Genomic DNA, 16,350 nt, shown 5'->3' with positions numbered 1-16,350 from the left:
ATGGTTGTTGGAGCAGCTGTCGTGGTTGTAGGTGCAGCTGTTATAGTTGTAGGGGCAGCTGTCATGGCTGTAGGGGCGACTGTCGTAGTTGTAGGGGCAGTTGTACTGGTTGTAGGGGCAGCTGTTGTGGTTGTAGGCGCACCGGTCATGGTTGTTGGAGCAGCTGTTGTGGTTGTAGGTGCAACTGTCATGGTTGTTGGAGCAGCTGTTGTAGTCGTTGAAGCAACTGTCGTGGTTGTAGAGGCGACTGTCGTGGTTGTGGGGGCAGCTGTTGTGGTTGTTGGGGCAGCTGTTGTGGTTGTAGATGCACCCGTCGTGGCTGTTGGAGCAGATGTACTGGTTGTTTGGGCAGCTATGGGGGTTGTAGGTGCAGCTGTTGTAGTTGCTGGAGCAGCTGTAGTGGTTGTTTGGGCAGCTGTTGTGGTTGTAGGTGCAGCTGTGGTGGTTGTAGGCACAGCTGTCGTGGTAGTTGGAGCGGCTGTTGTGGTTGTAGGGGCAACTGCAATGGTTGTTGGGGCAGCTGTTGTAGTTGTAGGAGCAGCTGTTGTGGTTGTAGGGGAAACTGTAGTGGTTATAGGGGCAGCTGTTGTGGTTGTTGGAGCAGCTGTTGTAGATGCAGCTGTTGTAGTTGTTGGAGCAGCTGTGGTAGTCGATGGAGGAGCTTTTGTAGTTGTAGGGGAAGCTGTCGTGGTTTTAGGTGCAGCTGATGTTGTCATTGGAGCAGCTGTCATGGTTGAAGGCGCAGCTTTTGTAGTCGTTGGAGCAGCTGTCCTGGTTGTACGGGCAGCTGTTGTGGTTGTAGCGGCCGCTGTTGTTGTCGTTGGTGCAGCCGTTGTGGTGGTAGGGACAGCTGTTGTAGTCGATAGAGCAGCTGTTGTGGTTGTAAGGGCAGATATTGTAGTCATTGGAGCTATAGTGGTTGTAGCTGCTGCGGTTGTTGTCATTGGAGAAGCTGTCATGGTTGTAGGGGCAGCTGTTGTAGTCGTAGTTGCAGCTGTAGTGGTTGTATGGGCAGCGGTTGTGGTTGTAGGGGCAGGTGTTGTGGTTGTAGGGGCCGCTGTTGTCGTCATTGGAGCAGCTGTTGTGGTTGTAGGGAAAGCCGTTGTAGTTGTAGGGGCAGCTGCAGTGGTTGCACGGGCAGCTGTTGTTGTGGTCGGGGCAGCAGTTGTAGTTGCAGGGGCAGCTGTAGTGGTTGTTGGAGCAGCTGTTGTTGTTGTAGATGAAGTTGTTGTAGTTGTTGGAGTAGCTGTGGTGGTTGTAGGTACAGCAGTGGTAGTCGATGGAGCATTTGTTGTAGTAGTGGGGGAAGCTGTGGCGGTTATTGGAGCAGCTGTAGTGGTTGTAGTGGCTGCTGTTGTAGTTGAACCTGCAACTATGCTGGTTGTAGGTGCAGCTGTTGTAGTAGTTGGGACAGTTGTTGTGATTATCGGGGCAGATGTCGTGGTTGTAGGGCCACCCATAGTGCTTGTATGGGAGGCTGTTGTGGATGTAGGTGCAGCGGTAGTGGTTGTGGTGGCAGCCGTTGAGGTTGTAGGGGCAGCTGTTTTGGTCGTAGGAGCAGCTGCTGAAGTTGTAGGTGCAACTGTAATGGTTGTTGGTGCCGCTGTTGTAGTCGTTGGAGCAAGTGTTGTGGTTGTTGGGGCAGCTGTTGTGGTTGTTGGAGAAGGTATTATTGTAACTGGAGCAGCGGCAGCGGTTGTAGGGGAAGCTGTTGTAGTTGTTGGAGCAGCTGTTGTGAATGTAGGGGCAGCTGTTGTGGTTTTTGAGGCAGCTTTAGTTGTAGGGACAGCTCTCGTGGTTGTAGGGGCCGCTGCTGTAATCGTTGGAGCAGCTGTAGTGGTTGTAGTTGTTGGAGCTGCTGTTGAGGTTGTCGGCATAGCTGTTGTTGTCGTTGAAGTAGCTGTTGTGGCTGTAGGGGCAGCTGTTGTAGTCGTTGGGGAAGCCGTCTTGGTTGTAGGGGCAGCTGTTGTGGTTGTAGGGGCAGCTGTTGTGGTTTCTGGGGCAGCTATTGTGGTTGTAGGGGCAGCTGTCGTGGTTGTAGGTGCAGCTGTTGTAGTTGTAGGTGCAGCTGTTGTTGTCGTCAGAGCAGCTGTAGTGGTTGTAGGTGCAGCTGTTGTGGTCATTGGAGCAGCTATAGTGGTTGTAGGTGCAGCTGTTGTAGACGTTGGAGCAGCTGTCGTTGCTATAGGTGCAGCTGTTGTTGTCGTTACAGCAGCTGTAGCGGTTGTAGGTGCAGCTGTTGTAGTTGTTGGAGCAGCTGTTGTGGTTGTAGGGGCAGCTGTTGTGGTTTTTGAGGCAGCTGTAGTTGTAGGTGAAGCTGTCGTTGTTGTAGGTACAGCAGTTGTTGTCGTTGGAGCAGCTGTAGTTGTTGTAGGTGCAGCTGTTGTAGTCATTGGAGCAGCTATAGTGGTTGTAGAAGCAGCTGTTGTAGTTGTAGGTGCAGCTGTTGTTGTCGTCAGAGCAGCTGTAGTGGTTGTAGGTGCAGCTGTTGTGGTCGTTGGAGCAGCTATAGTGGTTGTAGGTGCAGCTGTTGTAGACGTTGGAGCAGCTGTCGTTGTTATAGGTGCAGCTGTTGTTGTCGTTGCAGCAGCTGTAGCGGTTGTAGGTGCAGCTGTTGTAGTTGTTGGAGCAGCTGTTGTGGTTGTAGGGGCAGCTGTTGTGGTTTTTGAGGTAGCTGTAGTTATAGGTGAAGCTGTCATTGTTGTAGGTACAGCAGTTGTTGTCGTTGGAGCAGCTGTAGTTGTTGTAGGTGCAGCTGTTGTAGTCATTGGAGCAGCTGTAGTGGTTTTTGGTGCAGGTGTAGTTGTTGGAGCAGCTGTCGTAGTTGTAGGTGCAGCTGTCATTGTTGTAGGTGCAGCTGTTGTTGTCGTTAGAGCAGCTGTAGTGGTTGTAGGTGCAGCTGTTGTTGTCATTGGAGCAGCTGTTGTGGTTGTAGGTGTAGCTGTTGTCGTTATAGGTACAGCTGTTTTTGTTGTTGTTGGAGCAGCTCTAGTGCTTGTTGGTGTAGCTGTTGTAGTTGTTTGAGCCGCTGTCGTAGTCATTGGAGCAGCTGTAGTGGTTGTAGGTGCAGATGTTGTAGTCGTTGGAGCAGCTGTACTGGTTGTAGGTGCAGCTGTTGTAGTTGTTGGAGCAGCTGTTGTCGTTGGAGCAGCTGCAGCGGTTGTAGAAGCAGCTGTTGTAGTTGTTGGAGCAGCTGTAGTGGTTGTAGGTGCAGCTGTTGTTGTCATTGGAGCAGCTGTAGTGGTTGTAGGGGCAGCTGTTGTAGTCGTTGGAACAGCTGTAGTGGTTGTAGGTGCAGCTGTTTTAGTCGTTTGAGCAGCTGTCGAGGTTGTAACTGCAGATGTCGTTTTTGTAGGTGCAGCTGTAGTTGTCAGTGGAACAGCTGTAGTGGTTGTAGGTGCAGCTGTTGTAGTCCTTGGAGCAGCTGTTGTGGTTGTTGGGGCAGCTTTTGTAGTCGTTGGAACAGCTGTAGTGGTTGTAGGTGCAGCTGTTGTAGTCGTTGGAATAGCTGTCGTTATTGTAGGTGCAGATGTAGTGGTTGTAGGTGCAGATGTTGTAGTCGCTGGAGCAGCTGTTGTGGTTGTAGGTGCAGCTGTAGTAGTTGTAGGTGCAGCTGTTGTTGTCGTTGGAGCAGCTGTAGTGGTTGTAGGTGCAGCTGTTTTAGTCATTGGAGCAGCTATAGTAGTTGTAGGTGCATATGTCTTAGTTGTAGGTGCAGCTGCGGTAGTCGTTGGAGCAGCTGTAGTGGTTGTAGGTGCAGCTGTTGTAGTCATTGGAGCAGCTGTAGTGGTTGTAGGTGCAGATGTCGTAGTTGTAGGTGCAGCAGCTGTTGTCATTGGAGCAGCTGTAGTGTTTGTAGGTGCAGCTGTTGTAGCTGCTGGAGCAGCTGTAGTGGTTGTAGGTGCAGCTGTTGTAGTCGTTGTAGCAGCTGTAGTAGTTGTAGGTGCAGCTGTTGTAGTCGTTGGAGCAGCTGTAGTGGTTGTAGGTGCAGATGTCGTAGTTGTAGGTGCAGCTGTTGTAGTCGTTGGAGCAGCTGTAGAAGTTGTAGGTGCAGCTGTTGTACTTGTTGGAGCAGCTGTCGTGGTTGTAGGTTCAGCTGTAGTGATTGCAGGTGCAGCTGTTGTAGTCGTTGGAGCAGCTGTCGTGGTTGTAGGTGCAGATGTCATAGTTGTAGGTGCAGCAGCTGTTGTCATTGCAGCAGCTGTAGTGTTTGTAGGTGCAGCTGTTGTAGTCGTTGGAGCAGCTGTAGTAGCTGTAGGTGCAGCTGTTGTAGTAGTTGGAGCAGCTGTCGTGGTTGTAGGTTCAGCTGTAGTAGTTGTAGGTGCAGCTGTTGTAGTCGTTGGAGCAGCTATCGTGGTTGTAGGTGCAGATGTCGTTGTTGTAGGTGCAGATGTCGTTGTTGTAGGTGCAGCTGCGGTAGTCGTTGGAGCAGCTGTAGTGGTTGTAGGTGGAGCTGTTGTAGTCGTTGAAGTAGCTGTTGTGGTTGTTTGGGCAGCTGTAGTGGTTGTTGGAGCCGCTGTCGTAGTCATTGGAGTAGCTGTGTTGGTTGTAGGTGCAGCTGTTGTAGTCGTTGGAGCAGATGTAGTGGTTGTAGGTGCAGATGTCGTAGTTGTAGGTGCAGCTATTGTAGTCGTTGGAGCAGCTGTAGTGGTTGTATTTGCAGCTGTTGAGGTCATTGGAGCAGCGGTAGTGGTTGTAGATGCCGCTGTTGTAGTTGCTGGAGTAGCTGATGTGGTTGTTTGGGCAGATGTAGTGGTTGTTGGTGCAGCTGTTGTCGTTGTTGGAGAATCTGTCGTGGTTGTTGGAGCCGCTGTCGTAGTCGTTGGAGTAGTTGTTGTGGTTGTAGGTGCAGTTGTTGTAGTCTTTGGAGCAACTGTAGTGGTTGTAGGTGCAGCTGTTGTAGTCGTTGGAGCAGGTGTAGTGGTTGTTGGAGCAGCTGTTGTTGTCGTAGCAGCAACTGTCGTGGTTGTTGGAAGAGATGTCGTGGTTGTTGGTACATCTGTAGTGGTTGTTGGAACAGCTGTTGTGGTTGTTGGGGCAGCTGTCGTGGTTGATGGGGCACCTGTCGTGGTTGTTGGGGCAATTGTTGTTGTGGTTGGCGCAGCTGTAGTGGTTGTTGGAGCAGCTGTTGTGGTTGTTGGGGCAGCTGTTGTTGTGGTTTGAGCAGCTGTTGTGGTTGTTGGAGCAGCTGTTGTGGTTGTTGGGGCAGCTGTCATGGTTGTTGGGGCAGCTGTTGTTGTGGTTGGAGCAGTTGTTGTGGTTGTTGGGGCAGCTGTAGTGGTTGTTGGAACAGCTGTCATGGTTGTTGGGGCACCTGTCATGGTTGTTGGGGCAATTGTTGTTGTGGTTGGCGCAGCTGTAGTGGTTGTTGGAGCAGCTGTTGTTGTCATAGGAGCAACTGTCGTGGTTGTTGGAAAAGATGTTGTGGTTGTTGGCACATCTGTAGTGGTTGTTGGAACAGCTGTCGTGGTTGTTGGGGCAGCTGTCGTGGTTGTTGGGGCAGCTGTTGTTGTGGTTGGTGCAGCTGTTGTGGTTGTTGGGGCAGCTGTAGTGGTTGTTGGAACAGCTGTTGTGGTTGTTGGGGCACCTGTTGTTGTCGTTGGAGCAGCTGTTGTGGTTGTTGGGGCAGCTGTCGTGGTTGTTGGGTCAGCTGTTGTTGTGGTTGGAGCAGCTGTTGTGGTTGTTGGGGCAGCTGTAGTCGTTGTTGGAACAGCTGTCGTGGTTGTTGGGGCACCTGTTGTTGTCGTTGGAGCAGCTGTTGTTGTTGGAGCAGCTGTCGTGGTTGTTGGGGCAGCTGTTGTTGTTGTTGGAGCAGCTGTTGTGGTTGTTGGGGCAGCTATTGTGGTTGGAGCAGCTGTCGTGGTTGTTGGGGCAAATGTTGTGGTGGTTGGCGCAGCTGTAGTGGTTGTTGGAGCAGCTGTTGTTGTGGTTGGAGCAACTGTCGTGGTTGTTGGGGTAGCTGTTGTTGTTGTTGGGGCACCTGTCGTGGTTGTTGGAACAGCTGTCGTGGTTGTTGGGGAAGGTGTTGTCGTTGGAGCAACTGTTGTGGTTGTTGGGGCACCAGTTGTGGTTGGAACAGCTGTTATGGTTGTTAGGGCAGCTGTAGTGGTTGTTGGAACACCTGTCGTGGTTGTTGGGGCAGCTGTTGTTGTCGTTGGAGCAACTGTCGTGGTTGTTGGAGCATCTGTAGTGGTTGTTGGGGAAAATGTAGTGGTTGTTGGAACAGCTGTCGTGGTTGTTGGCCCAGCTGTTGTTGTGGTTGGAGCAACTGTTGTGGTTGTTGGGGCAGCTGTTGTGGTTGTTGGCGCACCTGTTGTGGTTTTTGGGGCAGCTGTCGTGGTTGTTGGAGCAGCTGTTGTGGTTGTTGGGGCAGCTGTGGTTGTCGTTGGAGCAATTGTCGTGGTTGTTAGGGCACCTGTTGTTGTCGTTGGAGCAGATGTTGTGGTTGTTGGGGCAGCTGTTGTTGTCGTTGGAGCAGCTGGTGTTGTTGGAGCAGCTGCCGTGCTTGTTGGGGCAGCTGTTGTTGTCGTTGGGGCAGCTGTTGTTGTCGTTGGAGCAGCTGTTGTGGTTGTTGGGGCAGTTGTCGTGGTTGTTGGGGCACCTTTTGTTGTCGTTGGAGCAGATGTTGTGGTTGTTGGGGCAGCTGTTGTTGTCTTTGGAGCAGGTGTTGTTGGAGCAGATGTCGTGGTTGTTGTGGCAGCTGTCGTGGTTGTTGGGGCAGCTGTTGTTGTGGTTGGAGCAGCTGTTGTGGTTGTTGGAGCAGCTGTTGTGGTTGTTGGGGCAGTTGTCGTGGTTGTTGGGGCAACTGTCGTGGTTGTTTGGGCAGCTGTAGTGGTTGTTGGAACAGCTGTTGTTGTCGTAGCAATTGTCGTGGTTGTTGGGGCAGCTGTTGTTGTGGTTGGAGCAACTGTTGTGGTTGTTGGGGCACCAGTTGTGGTTGGAGAAACTGTTGTTGTGGTTGGAGCAGCTGTTGTGGTTGTTGGGGCAGCTGTCGTGGTTGTTGGGGCAGCTGTTGTTGTGGTTGGAGCAGCTGTTGTGGTTGTTGGCGCACCTGTTGTGGTTTTTGGGGCAGCTGTCGTGGTTGTTGGGGCAGCTGTCGCGGTTGTTGGAGCAGCTGTTGTGGTTGTTGGGGCAGCTGTTGTTGTCGTTGGAGCAATTGTCGTGGTTGTTAGGGCACCTGTTGTTGTCGTTGGAGCAGATGTTGTGGTTGTTGGGGCAGCTGTTGTGGTTGTTGAAGCAGCTGTTGTTGTTGGAGCAGCTGTCGTGCTTGTTGGGGCAGCTGTTGTTGTCGTTGGAGCAGCTGTTGTGGTTGTTGGGACAGCTGTAGTGGTTGTTGGAACAGCTGTCGTGGTTGTTGCAACACCTGTTGTTGTCGTTGGAGCAGCTGTTGTGGTTGTTGGGGCAGATGTTGTTGTCGTTTGAGCAGGTGTTGTTGTTGGAGCAGCTGTCGTGGTTGTTGGGGCAGCTGTTGTTGTGGTTGGAGCAACTGTTGTGGTTGTTGGAGCAGCTGTTGTGGTTGTTGGGGCAGTTGTCGTGGTTGTTGGGGCAACTGTCGTGGTTGTTTGGGCAGCTCTAGTGGTTGTTGGAACAGCTGTTGTTGTCGTTGTAGCAATTGTCGTGGTTGTTGGGGCAGTTGTTGTTGTGGTTGGAGCAACTGTTGTGGTTGTTGGGGCACCAGTTGTGGTTGGAGAAACTGTTGTTGTGGTTGGAGCAGCTGTTGTGGTTTTTGGAGCAGCTGTTGTGGTTGTTGGGGCAGCTGTCGCGGTTGTTGGAGCAGCTGTTGTGGTTGTTGGGGCAGTTGTCGTGGTTGTTGGGGCAGCTGTTGTTGTCGTTGGAGCAATTGTCGTGGTTGTTAGGGCACCTGTTTTTGTTGTAGCAGATGTTGTGGTTGTTGGGGCAGCTGTTGTTGTCGTTGGAGCAGCTGTTGTTGTTGGAGCAGCTGTCGTGCTTTTTTGGGCAGCTGTTGTTGTCATTGGAGCAGCTGTTGTGGTTGTTGGGAAAGCTGTAGTGGTTGTTGGAACAGCTGCCGTGGTTTTTGCGACACCTGTTGTTGTCGTTGGGGCAGCTGTTGTTGTCATTGGAGCAGGTGTTGTAGTTGGAGCAGATGTCGTGGTTGTTGTGGCAGCTGTCGTGGTTGTTGGGGTAGCTGTTGTTGTGGTTGGAGCAGCTGTTGTGGTTGTTGGAGCAGCTCTTGTGGTTGTTGGGTTAGTTGTCGTGGTTGTTAGGGCAACTGTCGTGGTTGTTTGGGCAGCTGTAGTGGTTGTTGGAACAGCTGTTGTTGTCGTTGTAGCAATTGTCGTGGTTGTTGGGGCAGCTGTTGTTGTGGTTGGAGCAACTGTTGTGGTTGTTGGAGCATCTGTTGTGGTTGTTGGGGCAGTTGTCGTGGTTGTTGGGGCAACTGTCGTAGTTGTTTGGGAAGCTGTAGTGGTTGTTGGAACTGCTGTTGTTGTCGTTGGATCAATTGTCGTGGTTGTTGGGGCAGTTGTTGTGCTTGGAGCAACTGTTGTGGTTGTTGGGGCACCAGTTGTGGTTGGAGAAATTGTTGTAGTTGTTGGAGCAGGTGTTGTGGTTGTTAGGGCAGCTGTTGTGGTTGGGGCAGCTGTTGTGGTTGGAGCAACTGTCGTGGTTAGTGGGGCAGCTGTTGTTGTGGTTGGAGCAGCTGTCGTGGTTGTTGGAAAAGATGTTTTTGTTGTTGTTACATCTGTCGTGGTTGTTGGGGCAACTGTTGTGGTTGGACCAGCTGTCGTGGTTGTTGGGGCAACTGTTGTGGTTAGAGCAGCTGTAGTGGTTGTTGGAGCAGCTGTTGTGGTTTTTGGGGCAGCTGTCGTGGTTGTTGGAGCAGCTGTTGTGGTTGTTGGGGCAGCTGTTGTTGTCGTTGGAGCAATTGTCGTGGTTGTTGGGGCAGTTGTTGTTGTGGTTGGAGCAACTATTGTGGTTGTTGGGGCACCAGTTGTGGTTGGAGAAACTGTTGTTGTGGTTGGAGCAGCTGTCGTGCTTATTGGGGCAGCTGTTGTTGTCGTTGGAGCAGCTGTTGTGGTTGTTGGAACAGCTGTAGTGGTTGTTGCGACACCTGTTGTTGTCGATGGAGCAATTGTCGTGGTTGTTAGGGCACCTGTTGTTGTTGTTGTTGGAGCAGATGTCGTGGTTGTTGTGACAGCTGTCGTGGTTGTTGGGGCAGCTGTTGTTGTGGTTGGAGCAGCTGTTGTGGTTGTTGGGGCAGTTGTCGTGGTTGTTGGGGCAACTGTCGTGGTTGTTTGGGCAGCTGTAGTGGTTGTTGGAACAGCTGTTGTTGTCGTTGTAGCAATTGTCGTGGTTGTTGGGGAAGTTGTTGTGGTTGGAGCAACTGTTGTGGTTGTTGGGGCACCAGTTGTGGTTGGAGAAACTGTTGTTGTGGTTGTTGGGGCAGCTGTTGTGGTTGTTGGGACAGCTGTCATGGTTGTTGGGGTAGCTGTTGTTGTGGTTGGAGCAGCTGTTGTGGTTGTTGGCGCACCTGTTGTGGTTTTTGGGGCAGCTGTCGTGGTTGTTGGAGCAGCTGTTGTGGTTGTTGGGGCAGCTGTTGTTGTCGTTGGAGCAATTGTCGTGGTTATTAGGGCACCTGTTGTTGTCGTTGGAGCAGATGTTGTGGTTGTTGGGGCAGCTGTTGTGGTTGTTGGAGCAGCTGTTGTTATTGGAGCAGCTGTCGTGCTTGTTGGGGCAGCTGTTGTTGTCGTTGGAGCAGCTGTTGTGGTTGTTGGGACAGCTGTAGTGGTTGTTGGAACAGCTGTCGTGGTTGTTGCAACACCTGTTGTTGTCGTTGGAGCAGCTGTTGTGGTTGTTGAGGCAGATGTTGTTGTCGTTGGAGCAGGTGTTGTTGTTGGAGCAGCTGTCGTGGTTGTTGGGGCAGCTGTTGTTGTGGTTTGAGCAACTGTTGTGGTTGTTGGAGCAGCTGTTGTGGTTGTTGGGGCAGTTGTCGTGGTTGTTGGGGCAACTGTCGTGGTTGTTTGGGCAGCTGTAGTGGTTGTTGGAACAGCTGTTGTTATCGTTGTAGCAATTGTCGTGGTTGTTGGGGCAGTTGTTGTTGTGGTTGGAGGAACTGTTGTGGTTGTTGGGGCACCAGTTGTGGTTGGAGAAACTGTTGTTGTGGTTGGAGCAGCTGTTGTGGTTTTTGGGGCAGCTGTTGTGGTTGTTGGGGCAGCTGTCGCGGATGTTGGGGCAGCTGTCGCGGTTGTTGGAGCAGCAATGGTGGTTATTGGGGCAGTTGTCGTGGTTGTTGGGGCAGCTGTTGTTGTCGTTGGAGCAATTGTCGTGGTTGTTAGGGCACCTGTTGTTGTTGTAACAGATGTTGTGGTTGTTGGGGCAGCTGTTGTTGTCGTTGGAGCAGCTGTTGTTGTTGGAGCAGCTGTCGTGCTTTTTGGGGCAGCTGTTGTTGTCGTTGGAGCAGCTGTTGTGGTTGTTGGGAAAGCTGTAGTGGTTGTTGGAACAGCTGCCGTGGTTTTTGCGACACCTGTTGTTGTCGTTGGGGCAGCTGTTGTTGTCATTGGAGCAGGTGTTGTTGTTGGAGCAGATGTCGTGGTTGTTGTGGCAGCTGTCGTGGTTGTTGGGGCAGCTGTTGTTGTGGTTGGAGCAGCTGTTGTGGTTGTTGGGTTAGTTGTCATGGTTGTTAGGGCAACTGTCGTGGTTGTTTGGGCAGCTGTAGTGGTTGTTGGAACAGCTGTTGTTGTCGTTGTAGCAATTGTCGTGGTTGTTGGGGCAGCTGTTGTGGTTTTTGGGGCAGTTGTCGTGGTTGTTGGGGCAACTGTCGTAGTTGTTTGGGAAGCTGTAGTGGTTGTTGGAACTGCTGTTGTTGTCGTTGGAGCAATTGTCGTGGTTGTTGGGGCAGTTGTTGTTGTGCTTGGAGCAACTGTTGTGGTTGTTGGGGCACCAGTTGTGGTTGGAGAAATTGTTGTAGTTGTTGGAGCAGGTGTTTTGGTTGTTAGGGCAGCTGTTGTGGTTGGAGCAACTGTCGTGGTTAGTGGGGCAGCTGTTGTTGTGGTTGGAGCAGCTGTTGTGGTTGTTGGAAAAGATGTTGTTGTTGTTGTTACATCTGTCGTGGTTGTTGGGGCAACTGTTGTGGTTGTTGGAACAGCTGTCGTGGTTGTTGCGTCACCTGTTGTTGTCGTTGAAGCAGCTGTTGTGGTTGTTGGGGCAGCTTCTGTTGTGGTTGGAGCAGCTGTTGTGGTTGTTGGGGCAGCTTCTGTGGTTGTTGGGGCAACTGTTGTTGTTGTTGGAGCAGCTGTTGTTGTTGGAGCAGTTGTCGTGGTTGTTGGAAGAACTGTCGTGGTTGTTGGGGCATTTGTTGTTGTGGTTGGCGCAGCTGTAGTGGTTGTTGGAGCAGCTGTTGTTGTCGTAGGAACAACTGTCGTGGTTGTTGGAAAAGATGTTGTTGTTGTTGTTACATCTGTCGTGGTTGTTGGGGCAACTGTTGTGGTTGGACCAGCTGTCGTGGTTGTTGGGGCAACTGTTGTGGTTGGAGCAGCTGTAGTGGTTGTTGGAGCAGCTGTTGTTGTCGTAGGAACAACTGTCGTGGTTGTTGGAAAAGATGTTGTGGTTGTTGTTACATCTGTCGTGGTTGTTGGGGCAACTGTTGTGGTTGGAGCAGCTGTTGTGGTTGTTGGGGCAGCTGTAGTGGTTGTTGCAACAGCTGTTGTAGTTGTTGGGGCACCTGTTGTTGTCGATGGAACAGCTGTTGTGGTTGGAGCAGCTGTCGTGGTTGTTGGGGCATCTGTTGTTGTGGTTTGAGCAGCTGTTGTTGGAGCAGCTGTCGTGCTTGTGGGGGCAGCTGTTGTTGTGGTTGTTGGGGCAGCTGTAGTGGTTGTTGGAACAGCTCTCATGGTTGTTGCATCACCTGTTGTTGTCGTTGAAGCAGCTGTTGTGGTTGTTGGGGCAGCTTCTGTTGTGGTTGGAGCAGCTGTTGTGGTTGTTGGGGCAGCTTCTGTGGTTTTTGGGGCAGCTTCTGTGGTTGTTGGGGCAGCTGTCGTGGTTGTTGGGGCAACTGTTGTTGTTGGAGCAGCTGTTGTTGTTGGAGCAGTTGTCGTGGTTGTTGGAAGAACTGTCGTGGTTGTTGGGGCATTTGTTGTTGTGGTTGGCGCAGCTGTAGTGGTTGTTGGAGCAGCTGTTGTTGTCGTAGGAACAACTGTCGTGGTTGTTGGAAAAGATGTTGTTGTTGTTGTTACATCTGTCGTGGTTGTTGGGGCAACTGTTGTGGTTGGACCAGCTGTCGTGGTTGTTGGGGCAACTGTTGTGGTTGGAGCAGCTGTAGTGGTTGTTGGAGCAGCTGTTGTTCTCGTAGGAACAACTGTCGTGGTTGTTGGAAAAGATGTTGTGGTTATTGTTACATCTGTCGTGGTTGTTGGGGCAACTGTTGTGGTTGGACCAGCTGTCGTGGTTGTTGGGGCAACTGTTGTGGTTGGAGCAGCTGTAGTGGTTGTTGGAGCAGCTGTTGTTGTCGTAGGAACAACTGTCGTGGTTGTTGGAAAAGATGTTGTGGTTGTTGTTACATCTGTCGTGGTTGTTGGGGCAACTGTTGTGGTTGGAGCAGCTGTCGTGGCTGTTGGAGCAACTGTTGTGGTTGTTGGAACAGCTGTCGTGGTTGTTGCGTCACCTGTTGTTGTCGTTGAAGCAGCTGTTGTGGTTGTTGGGGCAGCTTCTGTTGTGGTTGGAGCAGCTGTTGTGGTTGTTGGGGCAGCTTCTGTGGTTGTTGGGGCAACTGTTGTTGTTGTTGGAGCAGCTGTTGTTGTTGGAGCAGTTGTCGTGGTTGTTGGAAGAACTGTCGTGGTTGTTGGGGCATTTGTTGTTGTTGTTGGCGCAGCTGTACTGGTTGTTGGAGCAGCTGTTGTTGTCGTAGGAACAACTGTCGTGGTTGTTGGAAAAGATGTTGTTGTTGTTGTTACATCTGTCGTGGTTGTTGGGGCAACTGTTGTGGTTGGACCAGCTGTCGTGGTTGTTGGGGCAACTGTTGTGGTTGGAGCAGCTGTAGTGGTTGTTGGAGCAGCTGTTGTTGTCGTAGGAACAACTGTCGTGGTTGTTGGAAAAGATGTTGTGGTTGTTGTTACATCTGTCGTGGTTGTTGGGGCAACTGTTGTGGTTGGACCAGCTGTCGTGGTTGTTGGGGCAACTGTTGTGGTTGGAGCAGCTGTTGTGGTTGTTGGGGCAGCTGTAGTGGTTGTTGGAACAGCTGTTGTGGTTGTTGGGGCACCTGTTGTTGTCGATGGAGCAGCTGTTGTGGTTGGAGCAGCTGTCGTGGTTTTTGGGGCATCTGTTGTTGTGGTTTGAGCAGCTGTTGTTGGAGCAGCTGTCGTGCTTGTGGGGGCAGCTGTTGTTGTGCTTGTTGGGGCAGCTGTAGTGGTTGTTGGAAAAGCTTTCGTGGTTGTTGCAACAGCTGTTGTTGTCTTTGGAGCAGCTGTTGTGGTTGTTGGGGCAGCTGTTGTGGTTGTTGGAGCAGCTGTTGTTGTTGGAGCAGCTGTCGTGCTTGTTGGGGCAGATCTTGTTGTCGTTGGATCAACTGTTGCGGTTGTTGGGGCACCAGTTGTGGTTGGAGAAACTGTTGTCGTTGTTGGAGCAGATGTTGTTGTTGGGGCAGCTGTCGTGGTTGTTGGGGCAGCTGTTGTGGTTGTTGGGGCAGCTGTAGTGGTTGTTGGAACGGCTGTCGTGGTTGTTGGGGCACTGGTTGTTGTCATTGGAGCAGGTGTTGTTGTTGGAGCAGCTGTCATGGTTGTTGGGGCAGCTGTTATTGTGATTGGAGCAGCTGTTGTTGTGGTTGGAGCAGCTGTTGTGGTTGTCTGGGCAGCTGTAGTCGTTGTTGGAACAGCTGTCGTGGTTGTTGGGGCATCTGTTTTTGTCGTTGGAGCAACTGTTGTTGTTGTTGGAGCAGCTGTCGTGGTTGTTGGGGCACCTGTTGTTGTCGTTGGAGAAACTGTTGTGGTTGTTGGGGCAGCTGTCGTGGTTGTTAGGGCACCTGTTGTTGTCGTTGGAACAGCTGTTGTTGTTGGAGCAGCTGTCGTGGTTGTTGGGGCAGCTGTTGTTGTGGTTGGAGCAGCTGTTGTGGTTGTTGGGGCACCTGTTGTTGTCGTTGGAACAGCTGTTGTTGGAGCAGCTGTCGTGGTTGTTGGGGCAGCTGTTGTTGTGGTTGGAGCAGCTGTTGTGGTTGTTGGGGCACCTGTTGTTGTGGTTGGAGCAGCTGTTGTGGTTGTTGGCGCACCTGTTGTGGTTTTTGGGGTAGCTGTCGTGGTTGTTGGAGCAGCTGTTGTGGTTGTTGGGGCAGCTGTTGTTGTCGTTGGAGCAATTGTCGTGGTTGTTAGGGCACCTGTTGTTGTCGTTGGAGCAGATGTTGTGGTTGTTGGAGCAGCTGCTGTGCTTGTTGGGGCAGCTGTTGTTGTCGTTGGAGCAGCTGTTGTGGTTGTTGGGACAGCTGTAGTGGTTGTTGGAACAGCTGTCGTGGTTGTTGCAACACCTGTTGTTGTCGTTGGAGCAGCTGTTGTGGTTGTTGGGGCACCTGTTGTTGTCGTTGGAGCAGGTGTTGTTGTTGGAGCAGATGTCGTAGTTGTTGTGGCAGCTGTCGTGGTTGTTGGGGCAGCTGTTGTTGTGGTTGGAGCAACTGTTGTGGTTGTTGGAGCAGCTGTTGTGGTTGTTGGGGCAGTTGTCGTGGTTGTTGGGGCAACTGTCGTGGTTGTTTGGGCAGCTGTAGTGGTTGTTGGAACAGCTGTTGTGGTTGTTGGGACAGCTGTAGTGGTTGTTGGAACAGCTGTCGTAGTTGTTGCGACACCTGTTGTTGTCGTTGGAGCAATTGTCGTGGTTGTTAGGGCACCTGTTGTTGTTGTTGGAGCAGATGTCGTGGTTGTTGTGGCAGCTGTCGTGGTTGTTGGGGCAGCTGTTGTTGTGGTTGGAGCAGCTGTTGTGGTTTTTGGGGAAGTTGTCGTGGTTGTTGGGGCAGCTGTCGTGGTTGTTGGGGCATCTGTTGTTGTGGTTTGAGCAGCTGTTGTTGTTGGAGCAGCTGTCATGGTTGTTGGGGCAGCTGTTGTTGTGGTTGGAGCAGCTGTTGTGGTTGTTGGAACAGCTGTCATGGTTGTTGCGGCACCTGTTGTTGTCGTTGGAGCAGCTGTTGTGGTTGTTGGGGCAGCTGTTGTTGTGGTTGGAGCAGCTGTTGTGGTTGTTGGGGCAGTTGTCGTGGTTGTTGGGGCACCTGTTGTTGTCGTTGGAGCAGATGTTGTGGTTGTTGGGGCAGCTGTTGTTGTGGTTGGAGCAGCTGTTGTGGTTGTTGGAGCAGCTGTTGTGGTTGTTGGGGCAGTTGTCGTGGTTGTTGGGGCAACTGTCGTGGTTGTTTGGGCAGCTGTAGTGGTTGTTGGAACAGCTGTTGTTGTCATTGGAGCAATTGTCGTGGTTGTTAGGGCAACTGTTTTTGTTGTTGGAGCAGATGTCGTGGTTGTTGTGGCAGCTGTCGTGGTTGTTGGGGCAGCTGTTGTTGTGGTTGGAGCAGCTGTTGTGGTTGTTGGGGAAGTGTTCGTGGTTGTTGGGGCAACTGTCGTGGTTGTTTGGGCAGCTGTAGTGGTTGTTGTAACAGCTGTTGTTGTCGTAGCAATTGTCGTGGTTGTTGGGGAAGTTGTTGTGGTTGGAGCAACTGTTGTGGTTGTTGGGGTACCAGTTGTGGTTGGAGAAACTGTTGTTGTGGTTGTTGGGGCAGCTGTTGTGGTTCTTGGGGCAGCTGTCGTGGTTGTTGGGGCAGCTGTTGTTGTGGTTGGAGCAGCTGTTGTGGTTGTTGGCGCACCTGTTGTGGTTTTTGGGGCAGCTGTCGTGGTTGTTGGAGCAGCTGTTGTGGTTGTTGGGGCAGCTGTTTTTGTCGTTGGAGCAATTGTCGTGGTTGTTAGGGCACCTGTTGTTGTCGTTGGAGCAGATGTTGTGGTTGTTGGGGCAGCTGTTGTTGTCGTTGGAGCAGCTGTTGTTGTTGGAGCAGCTGCCGTGCTTGTTGGGGCAGCTGTTGTTGTCGATGGAACAGCTGTTGTGGTTGGAGCAGCTGTCGTGGTTGTTGGGGCATCTGTTGTTGTGGTTTGAGCAGCTGTTGTTGGAGCAGTTGTCGTGCTTGTGGGGGCAGCTGTTGTTGTGGTTGTTGGGGCAGCTGTAGTGGTTGTTGGAACAGCTGTCGTTGTTGTTGCGTCACCTGTTGTTGTCAATGAAGCAGCTGTTGTGGTTGTTGGGGCAGCTTCTGTTGTGGTTGGAGCAGCTGTTGTGGTTGTTGGGGCAGCTTCTGTGGTTGTTGAGGCAGCTGTCGTGGTTGTTGGGGCAACTGTTGTTGTTGTTGGAGCAGCTGTTTTTGTTGGAGCAGTTGTCGTGGTTGTTGGA

General features: G+C 51.8%; 2 protein-coding genes across 2 annotated transcripts; both read right to left on the bottom strand.

Annotated features, from left to right (window-relative positions):
• Window positions 1-4,525: 4,525 nt before the first annotated feature.
• Window positions 4,526-5,216, bottom strand: LOC117386108 (integumentary mucin C.1-like; the record flags this gene model as incomplete). Its single annotated transcript, XM_033983417.1, has 2 exons — window positions 4,526-4,558; window positions 4,662-5,216. Coding segments are annotated over 2 exons (588 nt in total), but the record flags the coding sequence as incomplete, so codon positions are not given.
• A 357-nt stretch (window positions 5,217-5,573) lies between these two features.
• On the bottom strand, window positions 5,574-15,698 carry LOC117386594 (mucin-2-like; the record flags this gene model as incomplete). The annotated part of the gene is made up of 5 exons (XM_055228902.1): window positions 5,574-7,226; window positions 9,849-10,140; window positions 11,398-11,603; window positions 14,547-14,947; window positions 15,092-15,698. Coding segments are annotated over 5 exons (3,159 nt in total), but the record flags the coding sequence as incomplete, so codon positions are not given.
• Between the last annotated feature and the right edge of the window lie 652 nt (window positions 15,699-16,350).

This window comes from Periophthalmus magnuspinnatus, chromosome 18, assembly GCF_009829125.3.
Source record: "Periophthalmus magnuspinnatus isolate fPerMag1 chromosome 18, fPerMag1.2.pri, whole genome shotgun sequence".
NCBI lineage: Eukaryota > Metazoa > Chordata > Actinopteri > Gobiiformes > Gobiidae > Periophthalmus > Periophthalmus magnuspinnatus.
This window is presented reverse-complemented; position numbering and strand designations above follow the sequence as displayed.